This window comes from Prunus dulcis, chromosome 2 (assembly GCF_902201215.1).
Source record: "Prunus dulcis chromosome 2, ALMONDv2, whole genome shotgun sequence".
NCBI classification, from domain to species: domain Eukaryota; kingdom Viridiplantae; phylum Streptophyta; class Magnoliopsida; order Rosales; family Rosaceae; genus Prunus; species Prunus dulcis.
In genome coordinates this window covers 5,819,037-5,834,868 of record NC_047651.1, presented here as the reverse complement: position 1 = coordinate 5,834,868, position 15,832 = coordinate 5,819,037, and the positions used below count along the sequence as shown (strand labels likewise).

The 15,832-nt window shown below is 40.2% G+C and overlaps 2 protein-coding genes across 2 annotated transcripts in view; both read right to left on the bottom strand.

Moving 5' to 3' along the window:
* Positions 1-15,832, bottom strand: part of LOC117617775 (putative disease resistance RPP13-like protein 1) — a 43,232-nt gene that overhangs the window by 10,601 nt on the left and 16,799 nt on the right. The gene's annotated exons all lie outside the window — the stretch shown is intronic.
* Positions 3,963-6,767, bottom strand: LOC117617773 (putative disease resistance RPP13-like protein 1). Its single transcript, XM_034347325.1, has one exon. It carries the CDS (start codon positions 6,276-6,278, stop codon positions 3,978-3,980), a length of 2,301 nt encoding a protein of 766 aa, XP_034203216.1. The 5' UTR covers positions 6,279-6,767; the 3' UTR covers positions 3,963-3,977.

The following is a 15,832-nucleotide window of genomic DNA, read 5'->3' as shown; positions in this document are numbered from 1 at the left end:
TTTTCTCCAGGGCAGGACACCGGCGGATACTCAGATGAGAAAGAGATGGCGGCAAACCCTCTTCTGGCAGGCATTGGAGACTGTCACACGAACTAATAATTAGAGTTTGAAGAGAAGTGAGGTGTTGAAGTTCCTCTCCTGGCAGGAATTCCAGACTGGGACAGCTGTCAATGTGTAGCCCTTGAAGAGAAGTGAGGTGTCCAAGACCCTTTCCGTCCAAAGATTTCAGAGTTGATAGAGAATAGATGCGGAGAGTGTGAAGAGTGGTAGGGAGCAGCAACGTCTCCAAGACATGGTCACTTCCACCGATCTCAAGGGAGTCAAGTGCTTGCAAACCCCAGTACTCTCCCACTGATGAAGCCCTCAGTCTCTTACAATTCCCAATGCTAAAAGATCGGAGGTTGGGAGGCAAACCCCCATCTTCTGCAAATGACTCCAGGTTCGGAAGATTCCATATCGACAAAGATCGAAGGGCAGTGAGGGTGTGAAGGCGTTCGGGCAATGACTTCAAATTCTCGCAACCACTGACTACAAAGCCACGCAGGTTGGGAGTGGGCAATTCTCCCTCGTGAAAACACACCATTTTTGGACAGTAATAGACTTCCAAGTAATTGAGATGGGTGAGATTCTCAACAGCTCCTTCTTCTTCAATCAAGGAAAGGGATTCCAGATTCTCACAATAACAAATTCGCAGCGTCGTCAATTTGGGAAAAATGCCCAACGGAAAGGACCTCATTGAATCACAGCTATTTTGTATGCACAAATAGTCAAGCGATGTTAATTTGGCCAACATCTCATGAGGCAGGAATTCAAATTTCCTGACAGGAGCTTTGTCTCTAATAATGATAACAGAGTTTGGCACCCACCACTTATATCCAATTCTTCAAGAGATTTATAGTTGTAGTTGCGGTAGCGGCCCTTCCATCATGTAAAACCTCACACCCATACACCTTAAGATTCTTCAAACAAGGCAGCTCACAAGGCAAACTTCCTCTAAGCTTCGGACACTCCTTTAGAATCAGCTCCTGGAGACGAGGAAAGTCTGGACCATATTCATGGGTGGTGCAGATGGTTGAGGAAGAGAGATGCTGGAAGGGATGGGTTCAGGTGATCTGTCGGCAAGTGGTGTGTCAGCAGGTGAGATAAGAATTGGTGTTGGTGGTGATGAAGGCTCGAGGTTGGTTTGGGAAATAGGGACAGCGGTGTGTGGTGAATCAAGCACCATGTGATGTAGGCCAAGAGTGGAGGTGGTGGGGTCATGTGAATTGGAGCCATGTGCTGGATGGATGATGGGAGTAACATGCATGTCTTTTTGGCCTATAGTTGGTAAGGAAGTGTAAGGAAATGTATGCTCATGAAAGATGACATCACGTGAGATAAAGAATTTATGTGTGGCTAGATCATATACCTTATAACCTTTTTGGCCAAGAGGATAACCAAGGAAAACACAACGGCGAGCACGGACGTCAAACTTATTGGTGGGTGTGAGGTTGGTGGCATAGCTAAGGCATCCAAAAACGCGTAAGTGCGTATAAGTTGGTGGTGTGTTGTGCAAAAGTTTGTATGGAGATTTATGAGAGAGCAAGGGTGTAGGCAAACGATTGATGAGATAACAAGCAGTTTGGATACTTTCCCCCCAAAATTGTAAAGGTAAGTTTGCCTGAAACCTAAGAGCACGACCAACATTTAAAAGGTGCCTATGTTTACGTTCAACCACCCCGTTTTGTTGTGGTGTGTAAGGACAAGAATGTTGGAAGAAGGTGCCACATGAGTCTAGGTAAGAACGCATGGAAAGAAATTCACTACCATTATCCGTACGAAGAGCTTTAATGTCACTGTGAAATTGTGTTTTGACCCAAGAGAAAAAGGATTTCAAAATTGTTTGTGTGTCAGATTTGAAATTCATAAGATGTACCCAAGTAAATCGAGTGAAATCATCCACAATAGTGAGAAAATATCGTGCCCCAGAGTGTGTTGGGTTCCTGTGAGGTCCCCAAATATCACAATGAATTAAGTCAAATGGTGCGGAAGTTTTAATTTCACTACGATGAAAGGGTAAACGAGTTTGCTTTGCTAAAGGGCAAACTTCACAAATGTGTTTGGAATCAAACATTATTTCAACATTATTCTTGGCTAACAAAAGTGAAGGTGCGGATGATGGGTGCCCAAGGCGCCGATGCCATAGGCTGGTGGTATGATGGATGTGGTTGGCGAGGTGAGGGTTTTGTCTTGGTGTAAGATAATAGAGCCCATCAAAATGTTTGCCCAGGCCAATCACCCTCCTCGTATCCATGTCCTGCACAACACAAAAATCCGGATAGAATGTCACTATACAGCACAAAGCTCTTGTCAATTTACTAACATACAACAAATTGACACGAAACTTTGGTACATAAAGAACTTTATCAAGAGATAGATCATGTGACAATTTCATAGAGCCAATATTTTTTATTTCTGCTTGCCCCCCATCTGGTAAACCAACGGAGTCATACTGAGCATCAATGATGTTGTGTGTTGGTGGTGAATGTGATATATGGTCGGTTGCTCCACTATCAACAATCCAATATAGAATCGAGTGTGGATCTGTTTGTGCGATATTGCATTTAGGCGAGAAGATACCTGTTGCGTTTGCAAGTGGTTGTCCATTACCATTACGGAGCATGGCAATGATCTGATTATACTCCTCGGTAGTGAACATAGGACAGTCAGAAGCATTAGACTTGGTGGTTGCAGCAGCGTTGATAGCCTCGACATTGTTGACTGTGGATCTCTTATTCTTGGGCTTTACGTTCTTGCCATGCCATTTGTGTCCTTCTGGAAACCCAATAATGTAGTAGCAATGGTCCACCAAGTGTCCATCTCCGTCGCAGAAGGTACATTTAAGTGACTTACGTGAATATGTGTTGGAGGACTGTTTGTTGAATGACGGCGGCGCTGGGGTTCGCTGCACTTGCATTGCGTGAGAGTTCATCCCTAGATCTCGGCGACTGGCCACATCCATCTGCCGTTCATGTTGGAGAATGAGGCCATGAACTCGGCGTGTGTCAGGGAGTGGATTCATCATTAGAATCGAGCCTCGTATAGTCGAGTAGGAGTCGTTCAATCCCATCAGAAACTGCATAACTCTTTCTTTTTCTTCCCGTTCAGCGAGTTCTTTCAAGCCTGCACAAGTGCAAGTGAGTGGGTCATGGCAGGACGCTAACTCGTCCCACAAGGCTTTCATCTTGGTGTAATAGGAAGATACTGAGAGCTGCCCTTGACGATTTTCAACAATTTCTTGTCGAATCTGGTAGATCCTTGAGTCACTGCTCTGTGAAAACCTGTCCTTGAGATCGTTCCAAACTGCAGCAGCAGATTCAGTGTACATGATGCTGTTGGCAATGTCTGAGTGAACTGAGTTCACAATCCACAGTGTTACCATATCGTTGCATCTTTTCCAAGCTGCATATTTTGCATCCTTGGATGATGGAGCTGTAATGGTTCCATCAATGAACCCAATCTTGTTCTTTGCGCTGAGACCCATGCTTATGGCACGGCTCCATTGCCCATAATTGTTCCCATCAAGTGGTTTGGAAGCTAGGATAAGTCCAGTATGGTCTGAGTGGTGTATGGTGTATGGGTCTGAGAATTCCATGGTATTCTCATCTGGTTTCATGTTTTTGGTTGGTTCTGTCATGGTGTTTGTGAGAGATCTGTGGTGGTTATGGGAGGACTACGGTGGTTATGGTGGCGGAAGCGTGATAGAGTCACCAAGATCGGTGCTCTGATACCAACTTGAATTGTGAATTCGTATATTGCATTAATTGATAATATTGGTACACAAGGTAAGATTTTATACAGAACCTATGTGCTATTCTAAGTAAGCAGATCCTAGAATAAAGCTAATTATATTTACATCCTATAATCACTCTATCCTAAGAGTTGACAATATCGGAAGCTCCAATCACTCTCAATCAGATTGTGTAATTGATTTTCCTTTAACAATATTCACCTCCACTTGCACTTCCACTTGGTAACCATTCCTCCCACTCTGGCATCTTCCTAAACTCTAGCTTCTCCAGAGATCGAAATGGCTGAGTCAGATAAGCTCCATCTCTGCCATAGAATTCAACGCCAATCGTCCTCAAAGACTTCATTCTTTTTATACAGAGCTCTTTGAGTGCCGGTAGCCGTCCAACTGGTGGGAGCAACCAACAATAACTACAGTCACTGAGATGCATGACTTGTATGTTAGAAAAAGACGAGTCTCCTAACCAATTCGGAAAATTGGTTCCACCATAGAATTTGATGGTTAATTTCTCCAAATTCACGCAAGGCTGGAGCTTGTCGAGTACATCTTTCTCCTTTTGGGAATCATCAGCATCCTCCGCACCCCATGAAAACTTTAACTCCTTGAGATCTTTCTTGTGCTTCATATTGGCGTGCAGTGCATCCCTCGCATCAACTACATTTTGTAGCTTCAAAATTGATAGTTTTCCTCGAAGTTGTGGGAACTCCCTCAGTTCTCTTATGCCGAACCCAGTAGATTTGCCCACAACAAATGCAGTCAATGTTCTCAAACTTTTCAATCTACCCATTTGCACCGGCATCTCTTCAATTTTAGTTCCACTGACATCAAGATGATGCAAATTAGTCAACTCCTTCATGCCTGTAGGCAATTTATTAAGAGAACTACAACCGCCCAATGTCAATTTCTGTAAATTAATCAATTTTCTAATGTCTGCAGGCAATTCACGAAGTGAGGAACAATTTGACAATAGTAATGTCTGCAAGTTGTAGAGATTGCAAAGTACCCCAGGTAACCTTTCAATTGCGGTACGGGAAAGATCCAAGTACCGCAAGTGAATGAGGTTTGCAATAGAATCAGGTAACACAGTAACATTTTGATAACATGACAATGACAACACCCGTAAACATCTTAGTGATGGCAACAATTCTTGTAGAACTTTTTTACTTACACAAAATCTTTCATAAGATCCATATGGATTTAAAGAGGTAGGTAGGAAGGTCCGCAAACATTTAGCCTCATATAATGGTTCAAATCTTGGAGCAGCATCAAATTCTCCCCTAGCGTATGACAAATGACGAGCTCTTTTAACTTCATGGGATACCCCATCTTCGAGCCTAAGGCAAAACCCCTGAGACATGAACATAGCCAAGTCATTAATGAGATCATGCATAATGAAGCTGAATTTACTTGACTTTTGAAACAACGATCGTGATAACAGCTCATCAAAGTATATTCTAGCCAATGCTTCCATCCTTTTTCCATTCTCAGCTTGTGGAATTATACCTTCTGCAATCCATAATTGAACTATATCTTCCTTTTCAAACTCATAATCCTTTGGAAAAATTGAACAATAAGCAAAGCATTGTTTCAACTGAGTAGGAAGATAATGGTAACTCAACCCTAGAGCCGGAAGAATGTTAGTTTTATCATAGGGTTGGTCCCAAAAACTATCATTTAGTATTCTATTCCAGTACTCAAAATCCATATTGCAACGTAACAAACTCCCAAGTGTTTGTGCAGCTAAAGGCAACCCTTTGCACTTGAGTGCAATTTGCTTTCCAATGTCTTCCAAGTTTGAATGTGCACTACACTTTTCATTTCCAAATGCATGTTTTGCAAGTAATAACCAGCAGTCCTCCTGAGACAATGGGTCTAAGTATTGAATATGAACATTTTGCATGACAGATGCTGCATTTTTGTTCCGTGTTGTTACAATGACTTTACTTCCCATTGTTCCTAAAGTAATAAAAAGAGCTCTAAGGTAGTTCAAATCCTCATTATTCTCATTCCATAGGTCATCCAACACAAATAAAAATTTCCTTCCCTTCAATTGCTCTCTTAGATCTTCTTGAAGCAAATTCAGATTTGCCGTTTTACAAGGCTTTGAAGTGACTGCCTCAAGGAGAGTTTTAGTAATTTTAATATAATCATCGTAGTCTGAAACACAGGCCCAAGCTTTAAGTTTAAAATGCCCTTTCACCTTATCGTCATTGTAAAGCATTCGAGCAAGGGTTGTCTTGCCAACCCCACCCATTCCAACAATGGTGAGGAAAGACACAGGATCCTTGCCTGCTTCATCAGATAGCAACACTTTTGATAACTTTTCTTTGACTTCATCTCTACCATATACATAAGGTTCAAGAACCAAGGAGGTTGTTTGAGTTCTTTGCGAAACCTTCCTCCCAGCAACTTCTCCCAGACCAAGAGCACTTTTCAGTTGTACAAAGTTTTCTAACCTTGCTAGTAACTCTTTTATCTTATCATTCATGCTCTGATAAAAATGACTACGAGAAGAAAAGAGCAAGTTCCGCACCTTATTGGTAAATTTGTGAGTTTGATCTTCACCTTCTTCCAGCTTGCATCGCAAAGCTTCAGTGTCAATCTCATCCAGTAAGTCCTCCGCATCAAGGACAGCATGTTTGAGCTCGTCAAGCCAATTTTTCACATCTCGGTTCACAAGTTGCTTCTCCTCTGCATCATTGAGCACCAAGTTCAAGGCCAACAGTGTCGTCCTCAGCTTCCTGAGGAGTGGCTCATCGAGTGTCTTGTGCCGAAATAAGTCAACGAACTCGGGTGAAGTAATTCTGTTGCACAACACCTGGACGGAAGCAGAGATAAGAGCCTCTCCAATCAAAGCCCTGTCTTTTATCTTCTCTGCAGACTGCAAGGGATTTGGATGAAGTAAAATATTCCAAGATTTGCAAATAGCTAGGCTAGCACAACTTGAAAATATAGGTTTGTAAACAAGTATGGAAGCTTTTTGGATTCAAGGCCTCCCTTTGTCACTACATGGGAAGAAGGGAAGGTGGAGAAGTGGCTAGCTGTGGAATTTATTTATTTCTTTTCATTTTTCTTTTCAACAAGAAACAAGAAAACTTAACACCCAGCATAAAATGAAAAGGAAATATATCAAATTTAGCTATAGGATTTTCTTTTTTCATTCCAATTTTGTATCATCACGCAATTTCAAATGGAGGACTTTACTCATTGATGTAAGCAGTGAACAGTATATTATATCATCTTTTTTATTTTTCAATTGGGTTGGATCAATAAAATAAGGATACAAGGTAAACTTAGCAATTGTCCGTGTTCTTTTTGTGTGTGACTTCATGCTTTTTGGTTGAATGTGACTTTATGCTGGGAGTCATCTCATTTGTGCAAATATTCTAAACTGGAATAACCAAAGAAATAAAGACTTTGCCTCATAAAGGCATAGATTTTAGGGACCTGTACCAAATTAGTAATAAAGCATTCTAAAACAAAGTCTTGAACAAAAATATATGAAAAGGATTGGATCATGTATAATGTTATGGTTCACTCCAATTTATTATACTGTTTTAATCCCGTAATTACATTTAAATAGTCATATCTATTACAAAACATTCGTTCGTTCAGTGACTACAAAAGCCTAGTTTATTATACTTTTTTGTTGTTAAAGTAGTATCATAAGGACCATTTTTATAAAGACGGGTTTGGCTCCCCGACGATCTACGAAACACTAAAGCCTTTATGTTCTAGATAATATGCAATTGGCAAACATAGTGACAACGTTAGCATACTGAATGGCAATTGTGGTCTTGTTACAGTGACAAACATTGAAACCTCACCAAAAAAGAAGTTTTAATTATAAATGTGTTGACATGATGGACAAACTAGTATGTAAGCTATCCTTGGTTCTTAAAAAAAAAAAAAAAATGATGATTGTCTTTGGTTGTTAAAAAAATATGTTGGATCTACATGTATGTAAGCTATCCTTGGTTCTTAAGTACATCATATTTTACATGAATTGGTGCCCTCTTTTCCAATTTTAGATTTGCATTAAAATCTTTAATTTCGTAAACCTTTAGATACTTTAATGCCAATTACCAAATATTTATGTGCCGAAGGATGATTAATATGTGGTTTCTTTCAATTAAAGAATCCGTAGTTAGTTTGGCATGAAATAGTTTTTTAATTTTCTCCTGGATGGTGTAAATACAGAAAGCTATCTCTCAAACTTGGCTCCTTGTGCAAAGTGGACTGGATACAAAGGTGGAAAAGTCAAGGAAGCAACTCCAGCAAAATTCCAATTTTGTATATTAGCATAATTTGAAAAGGACTTAATGCTCTCAATTTTATTTTATTTTTTGGCTTTTTTGTGGGACAAAGTATGCTTTCAACTATCACAATGCAAATTCCAATTTTGAATATTCACAGATGTCATTGTTTGATTGGGTTAGGATTCTTACCGAAGATGCTGACCTGGTGTCCCTGGTTAGTATATGGAAATATGGGGAGCTGAAGAAGTTGCTAAGCATCCCTAGTCACTAACAAATGAATGGTGGAGAAGTTGCTATATTTATAGGATAAACATAGCAATAGCAACAAAGCATAAAATGAAAAGGAAAAGAGAAAACGAAAAGAAAAGAGGAAACATATCAATTTTAGCCAATTTTATTGTTATAATATCGAAATGTATAGGGATTTTTGTAGAAATGTCGCCTGAACTTATACCTCAGTTTCAATTTGTCACTTTTAAAAGAAAAATTTAAGAGAAATGTCACCTTAATTTTTCAAAATCCATGATTTGTCATCTGACTTTAACCCATCCAATTTTCCATCCTTTTTAAGGGCATTTTAAGCTTTCTATTTTGAAGGGTATTTTAAAAATGGAAAAATTGTTATAATAAAAAATTGTATATCTTTTAAACAATTAAAATTGAAAAGAAAATCTCCAATTCCCCCATCCCATGAGCGCCATCAACAGCTCGAGCGGCAGAAGGATGCTTTTGTAGGCTAGATTTGGACAGATTTTCTCCAATTTTTGGGGTATTTTATGTTTCCTATTCCAAGTTAACTTGTAACTAAAGTCCTATGCATTATAAATAGGACTTTTAGGGTTAGGTCAACAAAGGGGAGAAGAGAAGATGTAACACAAGACAGAATTCAAGAAGGGCATCAAAGGGTTTGAGCAAGGGTGAGAGAAAAGAGATCTACGGTTCTTGTGAGAGCTAAGGGGGTTCAGTTGTAACCAAAGTTATTTTTACATACTAGTGAATTTCTCAAGTTGATCACCAAAAGGACGTAGGCAGGAGGCCGAACCTCTATAAATCTGTGTCCTTGTGTGTTTGTTTTACTCTCTTGGTGGTATGTTTGTTTTATTCTCAACGAGTTTGTGTGTGTGCCATCACATAGTTCATCAACGATAAGATCTTGGAGCGCACAACATGAACACCTACCCTCCACACACAAATTCTCTCAACCCACCCAAACCAACAAGTCGGTAGCCTACGTAATAGATGGTGACCAAGAAAACTTTAGATCCTTCAACATAAACACAGTGCAAAAGTAGTAGGCCAAAAAGAAAAAAGACATGTGGGGAAGGGGAGGCGGTCCTATGCGATGTGTTTTGGGGGCGATGGGGTTGGGTTGGGGGAGAAAGTAAGAGAGAGGCCTTTTTTTTCCTCTCTTTTTTTCCCTTGAAAATGAAAAGACTAATGGAAAATTGGATGATGTTAAAGTGAGATGACAAATCATGAATTTTGACAAATTAAGGTGACATTTCTCTTAAATATTTCTTTAAGGTGACAAATTGAAACTGAGGTATAATTTCAAGCGACATTTCTACAAAAATCCCTAATGTATAATATTCATTAACAAAACAAATGGCATTCAACGACACTAGCAACCCTAAATAAAACACGATTTTGAGTGAATACAGTACAAGAAAACACACATTTTGCTGGTGATAAAAAGCATCACGATAGCCCTTAATTGACGGCTCAGAAAGTGTCACGAATGCCACTATCATGAAGACGTCCGTCAAAATGTAATGTTTCACTACGGTTATGAAACGTCACAAAACTGTCAAGAAACTATCTTTTCTTGATGCTTTTTAAGCATCAACAAATATTTTATTTATTTATTTTCTTTTTTAAACTTAAGAGCTGTTTCTTGATGGTTTTTAGCCGTCAACAATAGTGTGACTGACAAAAAAAATTTAATTACAAAGAAATAATTATATAAAGCAACAAACTAAGATCTCACATCCACTAAAATAAAATTATATATATATATATATTCAACTCTAAAAAGATGTTATAACACGTCAACTACATAGGCAAGTGATATTAAAAACATATAAACATATGGAAATGATCCAAACGATCTAATATCCCGTAAGTGTAGGTCTCAAACTATGTAGAGAACTTGTCACTTGGAAGCTTGACATTCCTTAGCACTTGATAAGCCTAAAATTGCCTTTGTGGTATGAGCAGCACTAATCACATGAATCTGCTAAGATGTAAACATATGAATTAAAGAGTAAATTAATGCACATGGAACTAAAAGTAAGCAGAATTCAGAAAATAGATAATGCCTTAAATAATCTATAAATTTTAATACTATAATGATGAGATTATGAACCTGTTAAGGCCCCTCTCTAAAGTTATAGTTAAACTTAACAAAGATAATATCAACCAAAGAAGTTCTATGATCAAAAGTATTGAATGACAGCCTAGTAAATGCACCAGTGAAACTTATGATTAAATCAAATCAGCACCTAGTTCAAAAGTAACATAAAATGCTTACTTTGTTTGCATATGCTTTGTCCAAATTGAAATTGACAAACAAAATCTGTAAAATCAAAACCCACAATTGAAATTGAAACCTCAAACTTCAAATATAAATTAGAAAGAGGAGTGTTATTCAACAAGGGTAAGACAATGGTTAAAGATGAATCAAAACTTTTAACAATTAATTTCAGATAAGGGGGTTAATAGACCGACTTCACTACTACATTTTACGATTTGCGCAACGAAACCAATTTCGTCGCGCAGAGTTACATTTAGTCGCACAAACTCAAGCACGATAGAAAATTCATTGCGCGTAATCTCTCGTGCAAAGATCGTGAAGAAAGATTTTGCGCGACCGATTGTATCACTCATCGCGCAAATTTGTGCGACGATTACCCTTCGTTACACAAAAGGTTCAGAGATGACGCAACAGTTCGTCGCACAAACTTATGCGCGATGAAAGAAGGTTCATCGCCACAACAATGCAGGGCGAATAATATTCGTCACGCAATACGTCTCGTAGACATTTGCGACAAAAAAATGTTGTCGCGCATATTTTTTGCGCGACGAAAATGTTTGTTGTGCGATACGTGTCGTAGATATTTGCGGCACAAAGAGTTCTTCATCCCGCAATTCGTGTCTACACATTTTGCACGACGAAAAACTGTTGTCGCGCAAATCTTTTTTTGCGACGAAAATGTTCGTCGCACAAGAATAAATTATATGTATTTAAAAAAATGAATCATTTTTATTTCGTAATATATAAATTTGCGCGATGAGAAGGATTTCGTCGCGCAAAATTAATATATATAATTATTATATAATTTTAATATTACTTTTGTTTTATTTTATGAAAAAATAAATTTGTTTTTTTTTGTGGGGTAATAAAATGAAATTCCAATAAAAAAATGAATTGTAAAGAACAGATTTATTATATAAAATAAATGTATGCTGCAATAGAAATATTTAAAAAATAATTATGAAAATAAAAAAACTAATCAAATAATGTTCCAAAATCTACATTGTCGTCTGGCACATGCGGTTCAGAGGTCTGGGGGTCTACAGGGCCGTCGTCTGGTGGGGATGCTCAGGATGGACAGGCTCGGAGGTCAGTGCATCAAAATGCGGGACTAGAATGCCGGACTGTGGGAGGGACTGCAGAATGACCGACATCTGACTCTGAAGAGTGGCCACCTGTGCTATCAAAGCAGTGACATGACTGTTTGACTGCGTTGATGAACGGGGTTTGGGTTCCCTTCGCCTGGCACTCCCCATCCCTCGACAATATGTTCCCGGTCTCCTCCCTAGAGTCTGATCTAATGTCTCCGTCAAGATCTAAAATCCAGCATCCTGTGGAGGATCTACAGACTCGATAGGAGTATCAGGAGGAAGTTGGGAGGCGGACTCCTGAAGAACCAACTGGACTCCTTAAAACATTCATATAATAACCTTTAAACTTGAATGCGTAACATAAGAATTAAAATTAAATAATACTTACATGAAGGGACTCTGCCAACTCATTCCCAGGTCGAACATAAACGTCGCCAAAGACGTCGATCTCTAGGAATTTGGACCCCCCTAAATTGAACGAGAGAAGAAAAATATTAGTACGAAAAAATAAATTAAGAATAATGAAATATTAAAAATTAAATAAAAAATATTTTATTATTACCTGCCGTCGTGCATCCATCCTATAGGAGAAGGGCCTGGAACCCGAATGATGGAGAAGAGTCTTCTTTTTCCTATTGCCCTTATTGACTTTGGCTTTATTCTGTTATAAAAAAAATAAAACGTATTAGTTGAAATTGAAATTAAATTTAAAAAAATTTAAAAAACATTAGTAAGAAAAATATAATAAATTTGACATTCATATTACAAATTACCACAAAAGCGGGAGCCTGAAAATGAGCGCAAAGCCACTCCCAACTATCCTCCCGCCCCTCAAGCTCCTTCGGGCAATCCTCCTAAAGAGCGACTTGCGGATCATCAAACGCCTCAAAATAGTGGTGCAAGTCGCTCTTCCACTGTTCCTACCTCTCAGAGAAGAGTCTGCTGATGTACGCCAACGACTCGTCGTCCAGGTCCTCCAAGTTGTAGTTCGTCTGCAATAAATTAATTACATACATTTAAATAATAGAAATATAAAGTTTGAAAGAAAAAGAATTAAAAGGCCTACATGGACAACTGGCCGCGAACCTCCGTCTTGGTCTCGTCAGGCATCACCTTCCAAGACTTCCACTTCATCAGGCAATGGCTCCGAATGACATGACCAATGTCGTGGGCCAAGGAGTTATGCAACTCTGCCGTCGGTGCAGCCCGATGTCGCTCGTCGTATCCGATGTTGATACTACTGTTGGTCACCCGAGTGACCTTCGCGGTCTTCAACTGTCGACACGGCCCTCGGGTGTTTTTCTTGGCTGCAAAGAAAGATGAAATTAATGTTAAATAAATAACAAATTTAACTATAAAATACACACACACAAATAAAAACTAAAACTAAAACAAAAACAAAAATAAAAATAAACTGGAGAAAAAGGAAAGCTATACCTGGCTGTGACCCCGACGCATCAGTGGATGTGGTGTCGGTGGTGCTGGCGGGCCGATGACGCCGCCTGGCGCTAACAGGCTGCGCCACTGATGACGCTGATGAGGCAGGCGCCTGGGACCCCGCAGGTCGAACTGCCAAGTGGTCCATCAGTGCTGGCGCAGTGGCAGGAGATGCTGGAGATGTGGCAGCAGATGTCGGCTGAGTCGGGAGCTCCGAACTCTGCGTGGTCGTCACCGCCCTACGACGTGTAATCAAGTCTGACATCTGCACAATTTCATTAATACACATACAAATTAATAAAATATACGAATATTTGAAAACACATACAATTTTATTCAGATTCTTGACCTAGGGTTTGCGAGTTCGGAGTATCTGGGACTCCGATCCACGATCCGTCGAATCCTAGACGATCCAAGAAATACAAGGTACACCATACGTGAGTTTGAGTTCGATCCAACGGTCCGAACATAACAAATCCGGAAATCGCACAATAGGCAAAATCCGTTCGAGACTCAAACGGTAACCAAATTCCAATCCGAAAACACCTATGCGCTCGTGACAACTAGAGGATTGCACTGGGACTAATGCGTGCCTGCTACAGTAACCCACGAGTCACCACACGCGCCTGCAGCGCGTGGGTGTCGAAAGCGATACCAATCGCCGAAAAATTCTAAAAACTAAGGGCCAAGGTTCCTACCCTAGGTTCAAAACATCAATTGGAGCCACTTTTGTTCTCGGACCTACCCCGAAAAATGGCCAGAAGTGGCCGGAATTGAAATTCAAAAATCGGCCGAAACTTAGGGTTTCAAATCCACTGCCCTATTGCAACAATTTCAAAAATCCTACCCAACCATCAGCTAAAGCATCAAAAATAGGACAGAAACCATACCTCAGGTGTCGGATTTGGTCGTCGAAGGAGAGAGAATGATGGCGGCGCAGATTCGGTGAAAACCGAGGAAATTAGGGCGGCTGGCTCGACGGTGACGGCCGGGAAGCTCCGAGGTACCACCGTTGTGGCGGCGCGGTCCAAAATCCACTGGGGTAAGGGCTGAGCTGACGGCGGAGAGAGAGAGAGACAGTTAGGGCAAATAAGCAATCTGGGAAATTAGGAGGCCATCACGTGGTTTCTGAAATTTTATTCGATTTTGCGCTACGAACAAACAATAGCGTCACGCAAAACATTTTAATTGACTCTTGCGCGATGAAACAAGTATAAGTTCCGTCGCGCAATATTGTTAATCCGCCAAAATTTGGTATCACGGTAGTTTTTGCGCGACGCATAACATAGTATTGCGCCGCGCAATGTTGTCAATCCGTCAAAATTTGGGACTTAGGGTTTAGCGGGAGAGATTGAAAACTTGAGCGACGCATAATATTGTATTTCGTCGCGCGATGTTGCCTATCCGCCAAAATTTGGGACTTAGGGTTTAGCGGGAGAGATTGAAAACTTGCGTGATGCATAATATTGTGTTTCGTCGCGCAATGTTGCCAATCCGCCAAAATTTGGGACTTATGATTTAGCGAGAGAGATTGAAAACTTGCGCGACGCATGTTTCGTCGCGCAATGTTGCCAATCCGCCAAAATTTGGGACTTAGGGTTTAGCGGGAGAGATTGAAAACTTGCGCAACGCATAATATTGTGTTTCATCGCGCAATGTTGCCAATCCGCCAATTTGGGACTTAAGGTTTAGAGGGAGAGATTGAAAACTTGCGCAACGAATATGTACAGAGTCGCGCCAAAACTCGCAAAAAATTTTGACTAAGTGTCCAAGGAGGAAAAGGGTGAAAGGTGAAAGGGCTAGCTGAGATTGCGCGACGACGAGGCCTGCTTTCGTCGCGCAAGACTGTTCCCTGTAGGCTTTGTGCGACCAAAGAAACTTAGTCGTCGCGCAATGTTGTAATTCCGCCAAAATTTGGGGTTTAGGGTTTATTGCAGAGAGATTGCGCGACGAATATGAAAAGCGTCGCGCAAGTCAGCTTTCTGTAAAAGCGAAAAAAAAATTTACTAAGTGTTCAAGGAGGAATGGGGTGAAAGGGCTGGCTGAGATTGTGCGATGACGAGGCCTGAGTTCGTCGCGCAAAACTGTTGTATGCAGGCTCTGTGCAACCAAAGAATCTACTTCGTCGCGCAGTGTTGTAATTCAACCAAAATTTGGGGTTTAGGGTTTATTTGTAGAGAGATTGCGCGACGAATACCAACTGCGTCGCCCAAGTCAGCTTTCTGTAAACGCGAAATTTTTTTTGACTAAGTGTTCAATGAGGAAGAGGGTGAAAGGGCTGGCTGAGATTGCGCGACGACGAGGCTTGGGTTTCTTCGCGCAAGACAGTTCTCTGCAGGCTTTGTGCGACCAAAGACACCTATTCGTCGAGCAAACCCTGTACACTAAACCCTAAACCCTAAAGCCGAAACTAGTTTTAATGATCCAACCAGCAAACTTATTTTTTTATACTTCGAGATCGTATACGCCGAAAATCGGAAAAAACAAACATTAAGAGATCAAGTAACGGGACAAAACTTTTCGACGGTTCTAAATGAAAAGTCATGATTTAACGGTTATTTTAACTCCGATTTTTATGATTTTTTACAGCTACTTTTCTTGACCCTATACGAATACAATTACTGAATTTGATCTTCAATTTAAGATGTTTACACTAGGGTGATACCACATAATCTTATGTTATATTTAACGAAAGTATAAGTAAACTATTCATTGTTGGTGA

Coding starts and splice junctions, on each gene's coding strand:
- LOC117617773 (XM_034347325.1), bottom strand. CDS start 6,278: ATGAATGATAAGATAAAAGAGTTACTAGCAAGGTTAGAAAACTTTGTA.